Source organism: Schistocerca gregaria, chromosome 8, assembly GCF_023897955.1.
Source record: "Schistocerca gregaria isolate iqSchGreg1 chromosome 8, iqSchGreg1.2, whole genome shotgun sequence".
NCBI classification, from domain to species: domain Eukaryota; kingdom Metazoa; phylum Arthropoda; class Insecta; order Orthoptera; family Acrididae; genus Schistocerca; species Schistocerca gregaria.
In genome coordinates this window covers 114,431,139-114,454,981 of record NC_064927.1, presented here as the reverse complement: position 1 = coordinate 114,454,981, position 23,843 = coordinate 114,431,139, and the positions used below count along the sequence as shown (strand labels likewise).

Below are 23,843 nucleotides of genomic sequence, written 5' to 3'. Positions count from 1 at the left end.
CTGTCTTCAACCGCATTGGAGTGATGACGAATTCCCATCGCAGTGGCGGGAAAGTGTCATTCCATTGCTAAAGCCCGGGAAGAACCCACTATATGTGGACAGCTATCGTCCCATTAACCCCACCAACGTTCTGTGCCAGCCAGCGATTGTGTTAGCTCCTTGAGTCTCGGGACCATCTGGCTCCATCCCAGGGCAATTTTCGCAAAGGACGCTCCACGATCGACAACTTTGTGTACCTGGAGTCTGCAATTCGATCAGCCTTTTCCCAGCGGCAAAACCTATTGCCGTCTTTTTCGATCTCATGAAAGCCTACGATACCACTTGGCGACACCACATCCTCGGTAGTCTGCTTGGGGGGGGGGGGGGGGGGGGAGAGGGGTCTCCGGGGCGCACTCCCTAGTTTTATACAGATTTTTTCTGTCACACCACACTTTCAGAGTTCGCGTCGGTGCTTACCATAGTGCACCACATATACGAGAGAATGGGGTCCCACAGGGCTCTGTACTGAGTGCCCCACTCTTTTTAATTGCCGTCAATGATATTGCATTAGCAGTAGGATCGTCAGTCTCTCCCTTCCTATACTCTGACGATTTTTGTATTTCGTTCTGCTCTTGTTCTCCTGTTGCAGCTGGATGCCGGCTGCAGGGAGCTATACGGAATGCACAGTAGTGGGCCCTCACTCACGGATTTCAGTTTTGGCCGCCAAAACTTGCTTGATGCACTTCTGTCGTAACCGTACCGTTCACCCCCATCCAGAACTTTACCTCGATAACCAACTACTTGTTGTAGTGGAGACTTACCGCTTTCTGGTATTGGTCTTCGACACCCTCTTCAGTTAGCTTCCCCATCTTAGTCAGCTTAAGGACAAGTGCTGGCGTCACCTTACTCTTAAGACTGAGCCACACCGACTGAGGTGCTCATCACCATACGCTGCTGCAGCTGTACCAAGCCCTTGTACTGTCCCGTGTTGACTATGAGAGTGTGATTTATGGTTCGGTGGCGCCCTCAGCATTGCGTTTACTAGACCCAGTGCACCACTGAGGCGTTCGACTAGCGACGGGAGCTTCTAGGACGAGTCTGGTGACCAGCGTTCTGGTGGAGGCCGGAGTTCTTCCAGTGAACGTTAGGCGTGCACAACTCCTCACCAGTTACGTTGCACACATTCGTAGTTCTCCTGTGCATCCGAATTACCGTCTAGTTTTCCCAAACACTGCGGTTCATCTCACTCATCGGCGGCACAGGTCAGGGCTCTCGATTGCGGTTTGCGTCCGATCGCTTCCGTCTGAACGGGAGTCTTTCCCTTTACCATATCTACTCGAGGTCCATTCACATACACCTCCATGGTGTAAACCTTGCTTGAAGCTTCGCTTGGACATTTCACGTGGCCCTAAGGACTCAGTTACTCTCGCAGCTTGTAAGGTGTCAGGCAAATCCAACACCTTCCATGAAAACCCTGACATGATAAGCAAATCCAGTAGTATGTCACATAGCTCCGAATAAATCGCGTCATTAAATTAACCAAAGTAATACGTGTAACGAGTGAGCAAATGGAATACCACAGACTAACACAAGAATGCCTAAATGCATGTCGTACCTTCCCACCGTGAGGCAGACGCAGTTCCGAGGGGAGAAACGAGGACAGAAGCCGAGAGCAGAACCGTGTTAAGCTAGAAGGCCCTACGATAAGGGACGGACTGGACACCCACGTCGCCAGCCTTCCTCTAATACTACCACCCGCACGTTTTAGCGTGAGACTTTTTCGCGTCTCTGTTACGTCAAGGACCACCCCCCAGCCCATGTTAAAAGCTAGAGCCCTCCAGGAAAACAATATAGATCTTACGATAACACAAAAAGGGCCACTACCACCCGCAAGTTTTAGCGTGAGGCTTTTTCGCGTGTCTGTTACATTAGGACCACTCCCCAGACCATGTTAAAAGATAGAGCCCTCCAGAAGAACAGTATAGATCTTACGATAACGCTAAAAGGACCACACCAGCTGCAGGTTTTAGCGTGAGAGTTTCAGCGTCTCTGTTACGTTGCAAACTTCAAAAACATTGCCCCACCACGAAAAGTATAACGTTTCTCATTGGATAGACAGAATATTTGTAGGCGGAGCTTAAGGTTAACATTGAGACCCTGATTGGTCAGATGAAAACATAGCCAGATAGTTTTTTTTTAAACCAACTTCGGTAAGTTGTAGTAAGGAGAAGTTAGGAGAGTTGCTTCCGAGATGGCGAGGTGAGCGGAGCTGTGCTGCCCGCCGCTGCCCTGACGCTGCCTATACATCGACAAGGTAATGAACGCACGCGATGCCGCATTTTTGAGCGCATAAAGCTTCACTCAGAGCTGCAGAAGTCTCATCTGTTACACCCACTTTTTGCGTAATACTAGTGTCGATCGTTAATTAAAACTCATGGTGTTCACATTTGCCACTTGAAGAACAGATCTGAAACGCGATGATTTTCCTTTTATATAGTTATTGAGAAACCACATCAGCCGCTGTAATTTACGACAAGTTAGATAAGTAATTAAAAATAATTGATGGTCACTGTAGACCATTTTGATAGTTTCCTCTTTTGTGAAACTTAAATTAAACCTAGATTATAGATGTGATATGGCATAGGTCATCCTTCGATCGATTGTAGAACTTGGAAACCCATTCAGGGAATATTCGTTCACATTTTTGTTGAACGCAGTTGGTTTTTACCATCCTGTATTAAAACATTTCCTTTTATCAATAGTTCAATTTATAAACAATGTTTTGTGAGTAGAATAACAGTTCCAATGGTAAACTTAACTGCTTTTTCGACGTTATTTTACCAGCTAACTAAAAATAGGAAAGCCTTGAACCCCTTCCACTAGATTTAGTTAGTATTAAGATTCTTTTTACAGGGAGTGTAGTGGAGCTGACGCTGAGATCATTTAGTATTTGGTTATATCATCGGTAGTCTCACTGAACTCTTCTGAATTCTACATGTCATGTGTGGTCTGGCGTCTCCTTACCAGCAACAGGTCCCAGGTTCAAACTAGTTAATTCCCTAAAAAACACGCTCAGAGCGTCGTTGCGCGAAAGTGGTAGGGAGACACGATATAGAACAAACAGACACCACCATGAATGTTTAGAAGCTCTCTGATGCCACTTCCTCTCGATTCTTGATGTGTTCCGGGGCTCTGAAGTGGTTTACACCGATGGCTCGATGGCCGATGGTCACGTTGGCTTCCCCTAAGTTCACAGAGGGCATATTGAACACCACTCTTTGCCAAATGGCTGCAGTGTTTTCACTGCAGAGCTGGCGGCCATATCTTATGCTCATGAGCACATCCGCTCATGTCCTGGCGTTGTGTACTGACTCCTTGAGCAGCCTACAAGCTATCGACCAGTGCTGCCCCCGCCATTCTATGGTAGCGCCCATACTGGAGTCCATCTATGCCTGAAACTGTCCAGTCAGTCAATAGTGCTTGTATGAATCCCAGGTCACGTCGGAATCCCAGTTAAGTTCCCCGTTTTTGTTGGTTCCATTCGTTTTCTTATTTGATGTGCTTCCCCATTCCTTTTCCCCCTTTTATTTTTGCAAGAGTCCTTTGGGTGTTTTTGTACCTTGAGCCTTACTTGCATCAGGAAAAAGCAACTGATGACCCTGTAGTTTGGTCCCTTGATACCCCAGACCAACCGACCAACCATTATTATTTAAGGAAATTCTTTGTTGAAAAACTTATGTTTCAATATCTTGTCGCGTAGCCATTCTATTGTATTACTTCTTTCAAACGCTGCGTCATATTGCTAATAATACTTTTTAAATAGTCAGTACATAGACCGTCCCATTCGTCTTGTAATCAATGCTTCAGAGTTTTTTTGGAACATATTTGTGCTTTTCTATTACGTCGCGGTAGTTCTCCCGACACATTCTCAGTAATATTGAGGTCAGGTGGTGGAGGTCATGGTTATAAGACTTTCAGGCAGTTGTACGACAAATATTCTTGCACAATGCGAGCTTTATGTTTCGGGTCATTATCCTGGTAAAATTCGAACGTGTTTGGTATCCTCATTTTTTCAACACTTTCGCGTAAATTATTTTTAATATGTGAGATGGTCGTATTTGTCCATGATACTGTCGATGAACACAAATTTACCCTGTCGAAATATGGATATACAATCCCAGACAAGAACACTGTCAACTCTTTGTTTTACAGGCGGCTTCAAATTCATGACATTAGATTCTTCATTCTTCTTCGGCCATACTATTCTTCGATCCGCCCCGAAAATGTTAACTTTCTTGGTTAAAAATGACGTGTGCCAAAATGATGCATCTTGCGTAATAAACTCTTTGGGGAAGTCGACTCTCTGCTTTCGATTTTGCTCACTTACATACGATTTCTTCCTAGCCTACTTTACACTTTAGCCAATATCTTTCAATACTCTGTGTTTCTTTTTAGGCTGTTCCTTCTTTACAATTTCGTGTAGAAGCTCAGTTTCTAATTTAGATGCACTGTGCGTAGGATCCTCCTTTATTTTTCGTAATAGATTCTCACGTGCGTCCAACTTCTTTGGTTGGCACTTCTGAGGCATGGAGTCTCTATGGTCCTCGTTTTTGAATCGTCTAACGATATCTATAAAATACTTTTAGTCGTGTTGAGCATGGCAGCAATTTGTCTATGTGATTTACATTTCTCGTTATAAAAAATCACAAGTAGTCGTATATAAAAACTTGTATTAATTATTCTAGGTATTGTACTGTCTGGGCACTCGACCACGGTTGTAAACAGCCTTGTAACTTAGAGTATATAAATTGGCGTGAACGAACGAAACAAGTGCTACACTGACAAATGTCTGCATATTGAGGTACCGTGAAAATCGAACTATTTTATTTGGACCGTATTATTTAACAGTTGTTACAAGTTGTGTAAGAAAAGTTCATACTTTTATTTATCGGACATCTACCTGAATATAAAGTTGTTTTGCTAAAAATAAAGTTATGAAGATGCTACAAAGTGAAAATCTGATAGCGTCCGAATGTTGACGTTGCTCACTGTATCCTGTAACGTTGCCGCTTAACTTTACGGCTGTAGCGTGTGATGCATGCCCCGCAGCTGAGGTGGAGTCGAAGAACGTGCTGCACGGCGTGAAGAGCGTGAAGCAGGGCCGCGAGTACGTGGAGGTGCACCTGGACGGCGACATCCTCAGCGTGGCCGGGCTCAGCGTGCGCTTCCGCGGACTCTCCACCGGCCACAAGGACGAGGGTGAGCCGCTTACCTCCTGCTACTGTCGTCTCCTTGGAGGAGTCCTCCGTCTATGCGACTAAATAAAAGGCTGTACGTTTTTGTGCTGTACCCGTATCACATGCTATTTTTGTGATTTGTGCTCAGTGACCGCTAATGCGTGTTTGGTGTGTTTAGACAGGGTCAACCAACACAAGCACACTCGGACGCGATTCCGCAATCGCTTGCATACTAACACTACACAAATACCTCTAACACAATTTCGTGTCATTGACTTTTTAGGTGGAAAAATCACCTAGAAAAAAGGAATTTTTGGAAGCGCCATAAACACATGTGTGAGAAGTATCTTCATTCAATGCTGTGTTGCTGAGTTCGAGATACTGGGTCCTGATTTTTATTTATTTTTATTTTCTTATATTGATCTACTCGGTAATGCTGTAGGATACTCTAGTTCCTAAACGACACATATCCTTTAACCACAGACTTTTTAACACTGAACATAGCGATTATTGGTCAGACATATCAGAAGTATTCGTGAGGGGCATCAGTTCAGATTAATTAGCAGTGATATGGCTGAAATACCTACACACATTGTCAATGTGGAAATGTTAGTTTTACACATCACATTCAGTAAGAGCGCCCAGCTGACTGAAAGCTGAAAAACATAATTAATAGTTGCATGATAATAAAAATATACTATTAAACAAAACAAAAAGGAACGCACTACGAAATAATTATCCGAATGGGACGTAAGTAGATAGATGTGATGTACACATACAGACAGGCAAAAGATTACAGTTTTAGAAAAACTGGACGATGTATTCACGAGGAAGAGCCTCACAAGTGGAGCAAGTCAATAGCGCGTTGGTCTACCTCTGGCCCTTACGTAGTTATTTGGCTAGGCATTGATTGATACAATGGTTGGATGTTCTCCTGAAGGATATCGTGCCAAATACTGTCCGATTGGCGCAGTAGATCTTCAATCTCCGTAGCTGGTTGGAGCTGCCCAGAGCACTCCGATCGTTGTCGTCTGGGGGGAAGATTCAGCGTCCCTGCTGGCCGAGGTTGGGCTTGGCAAGCATGAAGACGACCAGTAGACACTCTCGCCGCGTGCGGACAACATTATCTTGTTGAAACGTAAGCGCAGAATGACTTGCCATGAAGAGCAACAAAACGGGGAGTAAAATATTGTCAATGTACCGCTGTGCTTTTAAGGTTGCCACGGAAGACAACCGAAGGAGTGCTCACCATCATCCTGGTAGTCGGGACGTACGGCGGTTGACATTCATGTTGTTATTCCACCTATGTCTGTTGCGTCTACACGCACATTTTGCAGATTTCAGGGCTCAGTTCGAAGTGAGACTCATCACTGAGAACAATTCTACTCCAGTCAATGAGATTCCAGCCCGAATAACTGCTTGGATAAGGGCCACAAAGCGTCATTGACAACGCATTATTGACTTGTTCAATTTGTGAATCTCTTTCTCGCAAATAAATCATCGGATTTTGTGATGCCAAAGTTTCGTGATTACCTGCGAAGGGGGCACTATCCTTACTGAAATAAATGTAATGGACATAAAAGTGGTAAGGGTGATAGTTGGCGCGAATCAATTTGAACTAGAAGGAAGCAGATAATGTGGACACTAGGTGCGAATGTAGTTGACAGGGCAGTGCGAAACAATATTATTAGACGACGTAATTTCCGTGGTTTCAGGGAACTACCCAGGATAAAAGAAGTAGAGATATGAAAGGGAGGCGTTAATTCGGCATTTGTTTTTTACTTTAGAGGGAGAGGTGTAACATAAGAAACGGGAAACAATGCTGAAAGCAAGGTGCAAAGAATGGAGGAACGCAATGCGTGAAAGACTATATAGTAAACAGTTAAAAGTAAAATACATCATAAAAGTGGAATACGACAGAGCTCTCGTTTCTGGGTTAGTATTAAATAATTGCACGTATTTTGTATAACACCTGCGATGATTGCTGCATAACGACTAATAAGCCAGGTATCGTATGACGTAGCTTAGAAAAAAAAAGTTGCTCCTAGACCCGAGATCGAACTCGAGTATTCTAACGTAAAATTCTGCCCAGTGCACTCGCTGTACGGTATAGTGACGCAACACTGGATGAAGATAACTTGTCGTACATTTGGTTACAGCCTTTCTTCTGCGTCCGTTCTCTACCGAAATATTATTACCGATATTTTTGTATTGTTAATAAGCAAGAAATCGCGCCGCGGCGTTCCAGTGCGTGAATTTTGCTTCATACTGTACAATAAATTTGTTAAATAATGTTTCCAGGTATGTTATAATATTTTATTATTCTCCCGTTGTTAGGTAAGAAACAACTTTTCCGAACATAGCCTTCATAAGGCTCTACTTACTATTTTCTGACATCTCACTATCTCACATATATCGCCCTGGCAGTTATCGTACCTCGATGTCGTGCGTACTACAGGATGCGCGATTTTCGGCATCTGCGAGCACTCTACGCGGGACAACAACGTACATTTCAATGTGAACACATATAGGATAATGAGATATCAAAATATACGAGTAGTAATTGAACCTGACGAAACTTCTGCTTGAAAAGCTTATTTCTCACCTAACAGTAGGAGAATAACGAAAAAATTTCCATGTGGTGACATATCTGGACATATTTATGACATATTTAGTATGTACTGTACGTACAACTGATACGTAATTGCCGGTCGGTGTGGCCCAGCGGTTCTAGGCGCTACAGTCTGGAGCTGCGCGACCGCTACGGTCACAGGTTCGAATCCTGCCTCGGGCATGGATGTGTGTGATGTCCTTAGGTTAGTTAGGTTTAAGTAGTTCTAAGTTCTAGGGAACTGATGACCTCAGCAGTTAAGTCCCATAGTGCTCAGTGCCATTTGAACCAATCCATATTCTGCAATTTGCGGAACGGTTGCACTTCTGTCACGTTGAACGATTCTCTTCAGTCGTCGTTGGTCCCGTTCTTGCAGGATCTTTTTCTGATCGCAGCGATGTCGAAGATTTACCGCTTTACCGGATTTCTAATATTCACGGTATACTCGTGAAATGGTCGTATGGGAAAATTCCGTCATCGTTACCTCGGAGATGCTGTGTTCCATCGCTCGTGCGCCGGCTATAATACCACGTTCCAACTCACCTAAAGCTTGATAACCTGCAATTGTAGCAGCAGTAACCTACCAACAACTGAGCCGGACTCTTGCTGTCTTATATAGGCGTTGCCTGCTATATTTGAATACGCATGCGTATACCAGTTTCTTCGGTGCTTCAGTGTAGAACAATAGCTATCAAAATTAAACATTGAAGTGGCTCTAATTACGGACGTCTTAATAGGCCCCTGTAATTACTTCAAGAGCGAAAACAGGAGCAAGAGTGAACTCCGTCTCTCCGATTGTTCGCTATGGATTAATCAGTATCTCTGGCAGCTGTTATACGTAGAGTTGAATGATCGTGATGTTCAGAGTTGAATGGATATTACTTTGCCTTTTTTTTTTCAGTAGAAACATCAAAAAATTTACTCAAGTTAGCAGTTCACAGCAACTACACTGTTGGTAAAAAAATTAAGTTTGCTCACTGACAGTTCCCGGTAGCACAAAAGCATTACTGAATGTACTAAAAATGTTCAGTGAATGAGAAGTTTATAGTAAATTCCAGGCACTAATCAATGAGTTGTATATATCTTGAAGCTAATAGAGTTTCAAAATGTACAAATGTGTGTGAATCCCGAAGGGATCAAACTGCTGAGGTCATCGGTCCCTAGTCTTACACACTACTTAAACTAACTTATGCTAAGAACAACACACAGACACACACACACTCACTCACACACACACACACACACACACACACACGCATACCCGAGGGAGGCCTCGAACCTCCGGCGGAGAGGTCTCGCAACACATTTAAATAATAATATTGCTAGATCAAATAACATAAACGTAAAGCAATATTTTAAGGAAGTCCCTACATGCTATGGCAGCAGGTTAAACGTGTACAATAGAGATATTCTTTAGAGAATATTTCAAGTTGCCTGGACATCTATACATAGATGTCTTACTGCGTGAAATGCTTCAGAATTTCTGCAGTGTTTGCTGACAGTTTGTCCAGCCGATAGGTACGCTAATTAGCTTTCTTGCGACTTCTCCGTCTTGCAGCATATGCAGCATATGCTATGTGCGTTACACATATCTCGGCATTCATCCGCTTTCTCGAACCCTCCAATACGTCGAGCGAGATGTCATCCATTCCCGCATACCTAGTTATGTTCCGTAGCGGATGATATGTTGAAGTCACACAGCCAGAAGCCAAGTTCAAGATTTTAGTTGTAAGGCGCACCCTGCAATTAAGTCGTATCATTATCCAGTCCTTGCGTCTATGAGCTAATGAGCATTTTAATTTCCTTCGCTGTGTCTATGCGCGTCTCTTGGTGACATGACGGTAGTACAGCTGACCCCTCATACCCAAGTGTTTACACCTAATTCACTGTCTGATATTGTAGCATTTTCACTATTCTTCAAAACATAGTTCTATACAATACAGAAACGAAGAGAATATCTCAAGGAAAGTGCTTCCAAAGCTGCCCCAACGAACCAAAAAAACAAACAACCAAATAAAAACTAACGTAATTGACAGTTGAGCGCAATATACCTCTTTACAGGACATACACACTTTCACTAAATACTACGTGACGGAATGCAAGTAATCACCTCATTCCTGAATCAATTGCGGAACCTTACAATTCTACAGGAAGAAGTAAAAAGCAAGTCACCCGAAAGCCACACCAAGACAGGGAGAGTCACGCTTAATTAATGGCTTCATACAGGAGTCAGCCTTGAATATCGTGAACTGAAAATGGTAAAAAAAAATCCAACAAAAAAGTTGTGCTGAAGACAGAAAAAATAGCACAGAAGGTGAAAAAGTAGACATTATCAGGTTGTAACTGATCTAATAAAGTCTCTTTTACAAACGTGTTGACCAACTAGGATAACATTAACAACTTCAGTTCCTCTTCCTCCTTTGTTATTGTTTCCTATTTTTCCAGAATCTCCTTATTTTCTCCCAATGAATTATCTTCCTTTCTTCTGCCCCTGTTCTTCCCGATTTTTTATTTCTTATGCCTTGAAAGCCTTCCTGATTTAGTATTTTATTTTTGAAACGGTATATTTCTGCTATTTCTGATTCCGAAAGGTTGTTTCTTTCTAGATCTTTCCTTACATCTGTAATCCATGCTATCGTCGGTTTCTTCTTCCAGAAATACAGGAGTATTGTTTTGTTAGTCTATTTTTATCCGTTCCGTAGAAGTGTCCAAGAAACGTTAATTTTCTTTTGGCCACTTTCTCTATATCTTTGTAAATCTTCTCATTACTTCTTATTTTCCAAACATTTGTAGTTTTTATTGCACCCATTATTTTTCTAATAATCCTTCTTTCCAGTACCTCTAGTTTGTCCATCTTATAGTTCATCATTAGGCATTCAGATTTATATAAACATTCTGATCGTACCACTGTGGTGTAGTGTTTTAGTTTTTCTAGATATACATTTCTTGTTGTAAATAATTTTGGTCAAACTATATGCTCTTTCCATTTTGTTAATTCTTACATCTAGTGCAGATTTTTCTAGTCTATTATGTTGTATAGTTTCTCCATTATATTTAAATTTATTTACGCGCTCTATTTTACATATTTATGTTTCTATGAATTTTGGCGCATTTTTTATGTTTGTCATGAATTTTGTTTTTTTTTAGCTGAAATTTTGAGACCAGTTCTGCCTGTTATTTTTTCCATAATGTTTATCTGAATAACTGATTCTGTCAGGTTTTCTGAAAGTATTGAAAAATCATCCACAAAAGCTAAGCAGTTTACCTTAGGTCCATTTGCTTCCGTTCCCAGAGTTATTGGTCCAATGTTGCGACTTTTTAGTTCCGAATTCCAGATCTTTACAATTTGTTCTATAACACAATTAAACAGTAAAGGCGATAAACCATCACCTTATCTAATTCCAGTTTTTATTTCAAATGGCTGAATACTTCTTCCATTAGTTTGACTTTAGACAATGTACCTGTTAGTGTTTCACGAATTATATTTGATAATTTTAACACCAAATTCGCCAATGACCTTATCTATTGTTTCTCTGTCTGCACACTCAAATGCTTTCTTGAAATCAATAAATGGCACTATTATTGAAACTTCCTGGCAGATTAAAACTATGTGCCGGACCGAGACTCGAACTCGGGACCTTTGCCTTTCGTGGGCAAGTGCTCTACCAACTGAGCTACCCAATCACGACTCACGCCCCGTCCTCACAACTTTATTTCTGCCAGTGTCTCGTCTCCTACCTTCCAAACTTCTAGACACTATTATTGGTTTGCTGGTTAACATTCTATGGCGAATTATAGACTTTAAATTAAAAATTTCTTCTGCACAGGGTCTTCCCTTTCGAAAACTACCCCGATATTCTCCTAGTTGTTTGTCTAAAGGATCTACCACTCTGTTCAGGAGAATGTTTGATAATACTTTGTATGCCATTGGTAGAAGTGACACTCCTTTGTAATTATTGACATTTTGTAATCTTTTCAGTTTTCCAAATCTTCTCAAAAAGCAGATGTAGATTCTTTATGATTTTTGGTTCTGACCACTTCAATAAGTCTTCTGGAGTCTTCACCACTTGCTTTATTGTTTTTGAGTGTTTTGATGGGTTGGTGGATGTGCAACTCTGTTGGTGGGAAATCTTGCTCTAGATTTTTAGACGTACTATAAATTCCAATTTATCTGTTGGAACTGGAGAGTTTAACAGATTTTCAAGACATTTTGCGAATATTTCACAATGTTCTTTGTTATTTAATACCATATTGCCATTTTCATCTTTGAAACAAATACTTGGTGCCTGACATCCTTTAAGTATGTGTTTAAAAGTTTGGTAAAAATTTCTCGTATTATTTTTGGTGAAATGTTCTTCTATTTCAATAGGCTGAGAATTTTCAACGTTTCTATTGATTTTACAGATTATTTTTGATGTTTGTTTTGCATTGTTGTCTGAACTGTTCAAGGTCTTCCTCTTTTTCGAACATCTGCATTTTCTCCATTTTTGACCTCTTTGTATTGGTGTTTCTACGCATGCCTCATTCCACCATGTCTTCGTTTTTATTCTTGGCCTATCCTAAAGTTTCCTCTGCTGCTTGAGTTATTTGCATCTGAGTTCTTGCCAATCACCTTCTTTACTTGTCTCAATTTCTTCTCAAAATTTGTCTATATTTTCTTTTGTAATATTATCTGTAGTTTTGTTGTATCTGACGACTTTCTTGGCCACCTTTTTTGTTGTAGGTGGGAGAAATTGTATTTAAATCTTAGAGAGATAATGGTCTGAATAGAATTCCCCATTTCTGACTATTTTAACATTCATAATTTTCATGATATGCCTTTTAGATACGGCTACGTCATCCAGTTGAAATTCCTCTAGGTTTGGATTTCGATGTCTCCTACTTTTGGCTTTTTTTGGTAGTTTGCGGAAATGTGTAGACATGAGTTTTAGCCCTCAGGGACTCAGCATTTGTTTGCTGACTACGGGCTTGGTGACCCCAGGGTTCCTGAGCTGGGGACTGATAAGTGCCACCAGTTTCCTGACACCATAAGCGCCAGTGGAACATTGTATGTCACAGGGAACGGGGATCTTAGCTTGACTGCCTGTATCGTGAGGATGGAATAAACCTCTATAAAAAAAAACTCTCACTCTCAAGGTGTGCTGCACGGTGATGTGATGTATGGCTGTCCAGGTGGAACAGTCGTTAGAGGACACCTCAGTTATATAAGGTGTATAAGGCTTACTCAGGCACATGGGGCTCTGTCTAAGTGGACCCTTATTTTCCTACCTGCTCGTGGGACCGAGATGGAACTCTCGAAATCTTCTTCTTCTCTTCCCAGCGGAAATGTTGTACTGCCTGGGAGTCCTCACACTCATTCATCCAAACGAATGAGGGAGGCTTGTCCTCCTGATAATCAACTTCTTGTTATTAATGGGGTTCAAGGAGTTATGAATCACAATCATAGTGATCAAGAGGAAGGAGTGGATGTTTGAAAAATTGCCCCCATTCTATATCCATAAAGGCTTAGAAGAGTTGGCTGGTACCCTAAAATCTATTAAGCGGTTGATAAATGGTTCCTTACTTGTTGAGACTAACTGGGTTAAGCAGGTGGAGCTTAAGAAATCACAGATATTGAGTGAGTACGACATCATTGTTGAGTTGCATAACTCTCTTAAGTTGTGGTAACCTGCTGGGCTATTATGGATATAGACGCTGCTGAACTCAAACAAGAATGGGCACCATAGGGATCACAAATGTGGAACAAAGGACTCACAAGAACAATGGAGAGATTGAGAAGACTGCCACTTTTATTGTGACTTTCAATTCTCCAACGCTACCTGAACACATCAAGGCAGGTTTCCTCTGACTTAAGGTTCAGCCCTATGCACCTAACCCTAAGCAATGCTTCAAATTCCAGCGTTTTGACCATACAACGCTGAGTTGCAGGGGCGAAGCGACTTGTGGGAAGTATGCAAAGGCAGCCCCTGAAGCTGGGACTGACTATTCATCTCCAGCAGTCTGCATTAACTGCTCCGGGAGCCACCCAGTCTGGAGCCGAGGCTGCCCTGTTTTTGCAGAGGAATAAAAAATTCAAGAAATCAAAGTGACCAAGCAAATCCCCTACGCAGAAGCCAAAACGAAATATCAGGCGATGGAACCCCTTGTCTTTGTCACTTCTTATGCTTTGGTGGTGCAGAAACCTGTTACTGAAGTCGACGCTTCGACTTAGACGACGTCCAGTGTTCCCTTATCCACCTCTAGCACCTGTACATGCACCTGTATGTGCCAAAGTAAAGTGAAAGACATAGCGATCCAGACAGCTACGATGGGAGGAACAAGTAATGCTTCCACAGTGCACAGCTGGAAGACACCCCAAAAGCAGAGTGCCCTCAATGCCAATTTTCATGAAAGAAAAGTGGCTCTTACCGCCCCATTTCCCCCTCATACTTGATGGGAAAGAAAGCGGGGAAAGGATCCCAACATTTGGGTCAAAAGCTGACCTGGGTACCATCAGACTTCATTCTGGCACATCTGACGCAAAGACAAGGATAAATCAAGACCACATTGATAAAATGGCTCCCATACTCCAATGGAATATCAATGGATACAGGACTCATCTGGAGGAACTGCGACTCGTTGTACAGAACAGTCCATTTTGTCTCTGCCTGCGAGAGACTCACTTTAAAGAGAGTGGCACTCCTGTACTTGGAGGATATCTCCTTTATAGAAACGACGACCTTACTGTTGAGAGGGCAAAGTTAGGGTTGCAGTGTTTGTAAGGACACTTTTCACTCCTCATATATTCCCTTAACAACAACACTACAAGCGGTTGCTGTTCGGATAGTGGCTCATGTTGACATCACAGTGTTCTCTGTGTACTTACCACCCCATGAGCCTCTTGATAGTGGGGTCCACACTCATCTTCTTGATGAACTAACCTGACCCTTTCTCCTTTTGGGGGACTTCAGTGCACACTGTGAACTATGGGGTTCTAACACCACATGCCCCAAGGGTCGGGCACTTGAGGATATGCTGCACACAACAGATCTTAAATTGCTGAACTTTGGTCAAGCCATTCATTTTAGCGCCACTACAAGTTCGTCTGCAGCCATAGACCTCTCCTTCTGCTCGCCTGCTCTTGGGGACACTGCTCAGTGGACAGTGGACAATGACCTTCTTGGTAGTGATCATTCCCTATCTGGATCGATCTGCCTGATGGAGCAGATCCTGGAAGAAAGCCACCGAGGTGGTGTTCTTTACAGACAGTTAGCTTTCGAGCAATGTAACAGCGTCCAAGCATGAGTGGATCACATTACAGCTGATGCATCCTCCCAAAGTCTGTGGAAGTGCCTAGGAGGCGACCTGTCCCTTGGTGGAATGCTGAGTGTCATTTTGCAATCAGGCAGACGAGGGCAGCTATGCGCAGATTCAATCGATGCCCTAGAAATGCAAATCTTGCAAACTCCCGAATAGCACAAGTAAAGGCGAGGAGAATAATTCGAGAGAATAAGCAGAGGTCTTGGCAAGGGTACCTGCACTCCATCAACACGTCCACATCCGCAAGTTACGTATGGGAAGCCACCAGGAGTATCTCAAGTCACAACTGTCGACTGCCAGTAGCATCTGTACAATTACATGCGTCTCTTGAAACATCGATGAGCGACACAGCTCAGACAATGGCTTAATCATATAAATCCATTACGACTGATTGCAGGCAGGATCCCACCTTCCGTCGATATCAGGAGGCTCAGGAGAAGGTTGCTCTTGATTGTTGTTCCATCAACACGGAAGAATACAAGCAGCCTTTCTCTCTGTGGGATCTGGATTCTGCATTGTCAGTTGCTTGTGATATATCACCTGGAAATGACCTGATAACCGACAGCATGTTGCAACAGTTGGACCGACGGTCGAAGGAAGTCCTCCTTCAGCTCTTCAATAAAATTTGGATAACCGGCGACTTTCCCAACTCGAGGAAAGAATCTATTTTAATCCCAATTTTTAAAACCAGGAAAGGATCGGACAGACGCTGGTAGTTATTATAGTATTAGCCTGACAAGCTATGTAGGAAAGACACTGAAGTGTATGGTCAATGGACGCCTAGTATGGGTTCTTGAAACCAGATCCCCACTCAGTCGCTCCCCGTGTGGGTCAAGGCGGTTGCGCTGTGGTAAAAATTGCTGTTTTGAAGAGCGCACCGCAGCGCGTTGTGTGAAGCAGTCGCCCTCCGTTTCTGGCGGTGGCGCTGCTGTGGCAATCGCAGCTTTGGTGTCTCCCTCTGGTGGGAAACGGGAAAGGTTGCCTGTTCACGTGCATTTAAACGGCGCTGTGAGCTTGCCAGTCGGTCAGTTGGTCAGCCGGGTCAGTGTAAGATAGTCAGTGTCTGTCTGTCGTCTGGAGTGCTAGTATGTGTTAGGCCGCCAGTGTGCTCGAGTTGCTCAGGCAACGGTCATTGGCTGTTGGATCGATGGGTTGGTCAGTCGCGCACTGAGAGACAAGATGACTTGTCCGCCTTGAGCGTCGGCGCATGTGAGGTCGCCACGTGAGTCCAGTGGTCCGCGGCGTATAGCGAGGGGTAGCGACTTCGCGGTCGACACGAGAGCAACAGGAGTCAACCCACGACATCTGTCTGGCCGGTGCGAGCTGCGACGCCGTGAGACGGGAGATCGGCGCGCCTTCCTGCGTCCGTTGACGCGGCTAGCAGCGGACGGTTCGGCTGGCAGCGGACGGTTCGGGAGAGCGTTTTGGGGCGTGATGCGCCAGGTCTTCGCCAGACATCGCAATTTATTAGAAGTTAAGTGATTCGTGATATGTTGTTTCATTTACTTGTTAAATTCTACTTGTTTTCTTGGTCAGTCTCTCGTCCCCAGCTTGCTCGTCTGTCTCTCGTCCGCATTTGTTAGGCAGTTAGTGTCTGACTGGCTGTCATGTTTTTCGGATTCGGTGTTAACGAATTTATTGCTTGAAGTGTAACGGCCGAATTCCTGAAATATGTTTTTATCTTGTCTATCATCTTGAGAGGCGGTGTATGTATAATGTAGAGCATGTTTGTATATTTTATGTAAGACTGCATTTCATGGTTTTTTTTATTTAAATGGTCCTTTTAGTATATAAAGTTGCCACCCTTCCACTGTAAGAGTTTTCTTTTAAAATCAAGTTGCACTTTCGGTGGCAAGTTAATTTTGTTTAATGTTAGTGTTTTGTACCATTTCCATCCCTCCTACAGCATGCATAGTTTATGTGCTTGTGTGTTAAAATTTTTAGTTTAAAGTAATCTGGCGTGTTAAAATATGCGTGTAGTCTTTCAGAGGTTGTTGTGAGCGGTCGTGACTACGGCCGTGTCAAAAGGCAGCGGCAAGTTTCTCAGCCCGAAAGCTCATACCGTCAGTATTTGTTCTTTCTGCCTCTGAATAAAATTGTAACTCGATATTTTGAGGGTGCTTTCTCATTATAATTTTAAATCTGTTTAAAAAAAAGGGCTTTTAGGAATTAAATTTCCATTTGTTGAAAGAACTTTAATTTGTTTTCATCAGTTACCCACTGACAAACGCTTCCACGGTCACATAGTGTGATTAAATGTGTTAATGTTCTTGATGAATCGCTAGTAAATAAAGTAAATTCTCAAGAAAAGGTTTTGAAAGTAAATTCACGGTTCAGAGGTATCGCTCCACTCCCCATAACGTGACCCTGCTCGAAGATGCAATTCAGCAAGCATTCTTCGCAAGTAACACCTTATCGGTATTTTCTTCGATATGGAAAAGGCCTACAATACTACCTGGAGGCATAATATTTTGTCGCAACTCCTTCAGTGGGGATTCCATGGACGTCTATCGACTTTCATATGGCCCTTTCTTTCGGACAGACATTTTAGATACAGGGTTGGGAATGGCCTGTCCGACCGTTTTAAGCAAGAGAATGGTGTCCCCCAAGGGAGTGTTTTATGTGTCACGGCTTTCACCATTGCAATCGATAGTGTTACAACCACAGTGCGACGTCCAGTACTGTGTTCCTTCTTGTGGACGACTTCTCCATCTGCTGTGCATCCTACAGTCTTGCCACGGCTACTCAGCAATTGCAGCTGATGGTCAGGCGGTTGGAGGAATGGTCTTGCACCACAGGTTTTAAATTCTCATTTGTGAAAACAGTTTGTGTTGATTTTAATCGTTCCCTCTGTCTGTTTAATTTGCCCATTTTAAAAATGGGGCACAAAATTCTCACTATTAAGGAAAAGGTAAATTATCTAGGTCTTATCTTTGATGAGAAATTAACATGGTTGCCACATCTTAAAGAACTGAAACTCAGATGTCTGAAAACCTGAAAAATACTGAAATGTGTCAATCATAGGTCTTGGGGAGCTAACAGGCAACGCCTGCTCCAACTTTATAAGGCCTTTGTGCGATTCCCAGCTTGAATACGGTTGCCCGATTTATGGCTCAGCGAGGCTTTCATACCTTAAAATGCCGTTCATCACGAGGGTATTAGCCTGTGTACAGGGATCTATCGCACGAGCCCGGTTGTTAGCTTGTGTGCAGAGGCCTATGAGCCCCACAGTCTATTCGACGTCTTCTTCTCGTGGTACACCAACCATATAGGGCATTGTCCGTTCCTACATCGCCAGCATCCAGTTATGTTGCTCAGCCACCACTGAATCAACTGTTTGATCATCGGCCACAAGCAACACTGCCATTTGGGATCCGTGCAAGGGAAAGCCCTGAATTATTACAGGTTGGTGGCATTTAGGTCCAAAGGCAGGGTTGGTGTAGGGCCTCCCCCTGGCTACTACCAAGGCCCAGACTGCTTTTAGTACTGACTGATTACAAGCAGCATTGTACCCAAGACTATATTTTTAAAGTTAATGATTTTTACGTAGCCACCCAGATTTTTTTACTGTCTACACGGATGGTTCTAAGCAGGGAGATTTATTCGGTTGTTCTGTCGTGTTCCCCGACATTGTCCTCCGGATAGAGCTCCCAGAGCAGTTTTCAGTTTATTACGCGGAACTGTTTACTATCCTGAGGACAATGGAGCAGATGAGAAGGCGCCGTCACAAAAAAGTTTATCATCTGCTCTGATTCTCAAAGTGCCCTTCTCGCTCTTGGACAGATGTACCCAGCAGATCGGATGGTGCAACAGCTACAGGACGCTCTCCTTCTCTTGCATAGGCAAAACAAGGAAATAATTTTTTTGCTGGGTTCCAGGTCACATAGGCATCCAGGGAAACGAACTCACTGATGCTGCTGCTAAGGAGGCTTGCTCCCTTTCTCCTCCTGCCCGATGTTCAATCCCTCTCTGGGCTGTCACTTCATTTGTGACCAGGATGGCTGTATGTTGGTGGGAGTTACAGTGGTTGGAACAATAAACTACGTTCCATCAAGACTTCAGTGCGGCCATGGATTACCTCCTTCCGTTCGCGACGGTATGAAGAAGCAGCACTTACTCTGCTTAAAGTGGGACATTGTCGATTGACACATGGCTTCCTTTTGTTTCCCACTTTTCAAAAGAGAATTTACATTTAATGTTCCAAAGTAATACATCTTCTTGAACTGGAACTTGGAAGGCTTTTCAATATATTCCATCTCTTCTTCACCGCAAATGTTGGGACTCCCAAGAATCCTAGATCCCATTGCATTACCTGATGTAATGGTAGATTCCTCATCCGAGTTACCACCTGGGGTAGAGCATCCATTGTGCAAACTTTCCATTTTGCGACTTGAAGCTGTAAATTGTAAAGAATAGGGGATCCAAAGTCATCCCTGAATTCCCAAATTAAGACCAAGGTGTTAGCCTGGAATATTACTTACTCAGCCGCCACTAACATGTGGAACGGACGCGCTCGGGGTCCCGCCACTAACATGTGGAACCATCGTGCCCTCTGTCCATTTTAGCCTTGGACAAAAGGCTCCCTCTTCCGCCAGCTCCGCCGTATCGAAGTCCATCTTCGCCTTCGCTGCCGTCGAGGTCTTCACCGTATCCCTGGCAAGGGGTTCTCACGAGGTACTGTCACCCGGGCCGGGTGAACCAAGGTTTTTTAACGGGGTGTTATTCCTCTCCCTCCTGCTTTCTCAACCTGGCTTAGGACCGACTATAGCGGAGTTCTTACCGTGATTTTACATTATATGGTTTTGCAGAACAAATGGTTCAAATGGCTCTGAGCACTATGGGACTTAATTTCTGAGGTCATCAGTCCCCTAGAAGTTAGAACTACTTAAACCTAACATAAGGACATCACACACATTCATGCCCGAGGCGGGATTCGAACCTGCGACCGTAGCTGTCACGCGGTTCCTGACTGTAGCGCCTAGAACCGCTCGGCCACCCCGGCCGGCTTTTGCTGAACAATCTGTGTGGTGTCCTGCACTGATAGCTTGTCATCTGCAAACCAAACGATGTAAATGTGAATTTAATCGGTGAGTTAACAAATCCCTTGATTTTTAAAGGACGTGATTTTGGTTTGGCAGAATGTTTTGCCCATTTATTCGTTATTACTCACGTTGTGCTATGACTGATGCTACTTCTTCAGCGTTCTGAGAGCACTGCATATTAATGTACTTTTTGTAATTTCATTCTTCCAAACGCCTGTTAATTTTGTAAAACGCGCTCACGTCGGCGTTCCTTTGTTGCCGAGAGAATTTGGCGCCGAATTAGAATTCTGTTTACTTTTTCTCTCTCGTTGTGTGTGTTTGTGTGAGTGTGTGTGTGTTTGTGTGTAAGTTCCATTAGCTGTTTGTGTTGCCTTTTCTGTAAAATTCCTTTAATGTATTAAATAATGTGACTTTGCAGAGTGTCTAACGGGAATTTGCAATCCCATTACTAACTGTGACGACCTTGGGATGGCACTGATACGTAATACCACACATTCTTCAAGCGCCTATGAATTTCTGCGCTGTTCTCGCGTTCTTCCAAAAGAAATTCAGTGACAGCTCTCTGCTTGGAACGCGCCTCTGTTACAGGGACCATTTTGAGGGCTACGTATAGCGCCACCACCTACCCGAACTTCATGAAACTATAAGGGCTGAAGCGGGAACATTCTATGATGTCCACAGCAAATTACGCATATTTTTAGCCACAACTGGAAAAAAAGTGTTGCACTATTTATCGAATCGCTCTTGTAGTTTACCGAACAGATTCTATAAAATCGTCTGAGGATTGAAGAGCAGCCTGGGTGCTGGCGCTGTCCTTTCTGCACCAGTAAGCTGGTGTCGGCGCTGCCACCAGCTGCCACTGTGTGCTGCCCCATTGCCCACACGGGCCTCCACCACGCGCTTAACCTGCTTCCTTTTTTGTGGGCTGTTGCAGAGGAGCAGGCGAACCGGCTGCTGAACGAGCACTGGCAGCAGTTGTGGTCGGCGCTGGAGCCCGCGCTGGATGCCGCCTACAACAGGCTGCTCTCTGAGATCTCGGGGAAGGCACTCGCCCAGCTGCCGCTCGCCGCCATCCTAGACGACCCTTGAGGCGCCGCTGCCTTGCCTCGCTGCCAACTTTCTAGTTTCCTGATTAACTTTAAGTTTTGTACATGTAAATGATTAGATTTTCATATAGTCTATGTGGTTAATACCGTTGCTGGTGGGGGAAGTAATAAAGAGTGTTTCACAACACACATCTTCTAATTCTTCCCTCCTTTACCAGAAAACAAGTGTCCATACTAAGATAGGCTACCAGTATTCGAGGTTTTTCAGAGCTTTATTGTTGGCACGGCCGCGATGGCCGAGAAGTTCTAGGCGCTTCAGACCGGAACCGCGCAACTGCTACAGTCACAGGTTCGAATCCTGCCTCGGGCATGGATGTGTGTGATGTCCTTCGGTTAGTTAGGTTTAAGTAGTTCTAAGTTCTAGGGGACTGATGACCTCAGATGTTAAGTCCCTTAGTGCTCAGAGCCATTAGAATTTTATTGTTGATACACTACACAAAAATTTGCCATCCTCAGGGGACCGTATCACCATATAAAACACCCTGTATTGTCGGCAACGGCCTCGATTCTGAGACGCAGGAAATCCAAAATCTGAAGCCATTCAGCGATTACATCCCACAGAGCAACTAAGTTGCAGGTGTGTTGATACCTATATTTCACCTGATCTTTCACACAGCCCCAGACACTTTCTATTGCATTAACGTCAGCTCCTTCAGCGGGCCAGCCCAAGTGCGATACGGTGCCTGAGTTTTCGTGTACTCAGGAAAGTAAGAGTGCAACACAGCTTTTGTCACGGTTACCAAGAACATTCAAATAAACATTCTGGGTCTTGTTCAAGGCAAGCTAAATGACTGGGCCTAAATGATGCTATGAAAAATACCCCCAAAACATCACAGGCTGAAGTAGACCTTCCACATACTGTGTCTTAACCGTACGATTGGGCTACTGGTGCACCTCGCATCGTTTAACTCGTCGGACTACATGGGCTGCCTTCAGTCACCTACTGTGCAGTTTCTTTGTTGTTTGGCCCTCTGAAGTCGTGCGGCTTAATGTCCCACTGTGAGCAACGGCCTTTGCGAGGGACCCGACTCCACACGTCTACTACTTGTAATATTCACACGAAAACTCGTTGATGTGGACCTGATTCACTAACAGCAAAAGTTCGTATCTGGTTTGAAACCAATTGCCATAGTCAGGGCGTGACAGTCTTCCTTAGTTCCTGCCGTTTAGAACGTTTTACGACCACTGTTCCATGAGTGTGAGTGGCACACAATTCCTTGTTGATACATTGGACCGTTCGCATTGGTACACCAACAAATCGGGAAACTTCATTCACGGTGTAGTCATAGGCACGTCCGAACACGAAATCTCCTTTCTGCCATTCTGCCACATCATAACGTCGATTCATCTTACAGCACTAATTCTATGCCAACGAATGTCATACATATACCACTTCATTACTATGACTCAAATTGGCGGTAAGGGATCACATGACCAATTGGTACCAGTTTTACACCACATGCAGCGATCCAGGCCGACCACTGTGCTCTTTTAAGGGGGCAGCTAGTATCTTGTCGTGCGAGTTTTTGTTGCTGAGTAAGACCTACTAGACTCAACACGCGGCACTCGTACAAATTCTTTACAAACTTAACATGCAGAGCCTAGGGATCAAGTGATGTTGACCAGACTCCGTATCATCATGTCAATGGCGTTATTTCGATGTCGTATGAATGGACATGTGGTCGGAAATCCTCTTTCCCAGCCCTTCTCAGTCTCTTACATCCCGGCCCAGCAACTCAGCTGTCGGGATCACAAGATTTTGTGTATCCTTTTCTGACTCTCTCACCAAAGGAAAATAGCAGGCAATTAGATGCGCCGACTGCCAACTGTGGAGGTCACGGAGAAGAGCTGATAATGAACGCTGCTTTATTACTACCAGTTCCAGTCCTCAGATCGTCATCAGGTACCAAAAGCCGCTTAAAACAGCCTTCATGTCCGTCTTATGATGCCTCACGACTTGAATACTGAAACTGGTTGTGATAAAGAAGTATTTACTGTAAGCTGGTGGCGATGATGTGCCATTTTTTTAAAATACTTACGAGATGTGATGTACCACCTTCACAAAATTCTTGATGTTCTTCAAATTAGCAACATTCAAGGATCTCACGCCGAACATCAGCAAGTACTGACAAATGGACTCTTTGCTTTAACGGAAGACAAAAATCTAATTGAAGGGGTCTGTAAGAAAAATGCTAACCCAAGCGATCTTCACTTTGACGTATTCTATACTATATGTTGGTTAAATTCGAAGACAAGAACAGAGGTGCAATGAGAGAAAACAATTTATGTAAGAAATAGTTCTCTCTGGCGGTATAAATGGAACTATACCATCTGAACAAAATTATCCAGGCACCCCGATGTAACGCGGAAATGACTACTAGATATTATGAATGGCGGGAACGCCATTGTAAAAAGAGGATGGCGATTATTGTGTTACCAGCAGAGAAGTAATAGCAGCAAATAGGTAGCTCAGGAGAGGTCAGTGACTTCTAACGTAGACTAGTCATAAGCTGTCACCTAAGTAACAAATTCATAGTAGGAACATTTGAACCCTTATAAAGCAGCCCAA

The 23,843-nt window shown here is 43.6% G+C and overlaps 1 protein-coding gene across 1 annotated transcript in view; it reads left to right on the top strand.

Moving 5' to 3' along the window:
- The window catches only part of LOC126285065 (uncharacterized), a 53,416-nt gene extending 32,048 nt beyond the window's left edge, over positions 1-21,368 (top strand). The window contains exons 4-5 of the mRNA XM_049984388.1: positions 5,089-5,238; positions 21,103-21,368. Of these exons, the coding sequence (XP_049840345.1) occupies positions 5,089-5,238; positions 21,103-21,257 (305 nt within the window). The 3' untranslated portion in view covers positions 21,258-21,368. The remainder of the gene's footprint in view (positions 1-5,088; positions 5,239-21,102) is intronic.
- Positions 21,369-23,843: the final 2,475 nt, after the last annotated feature.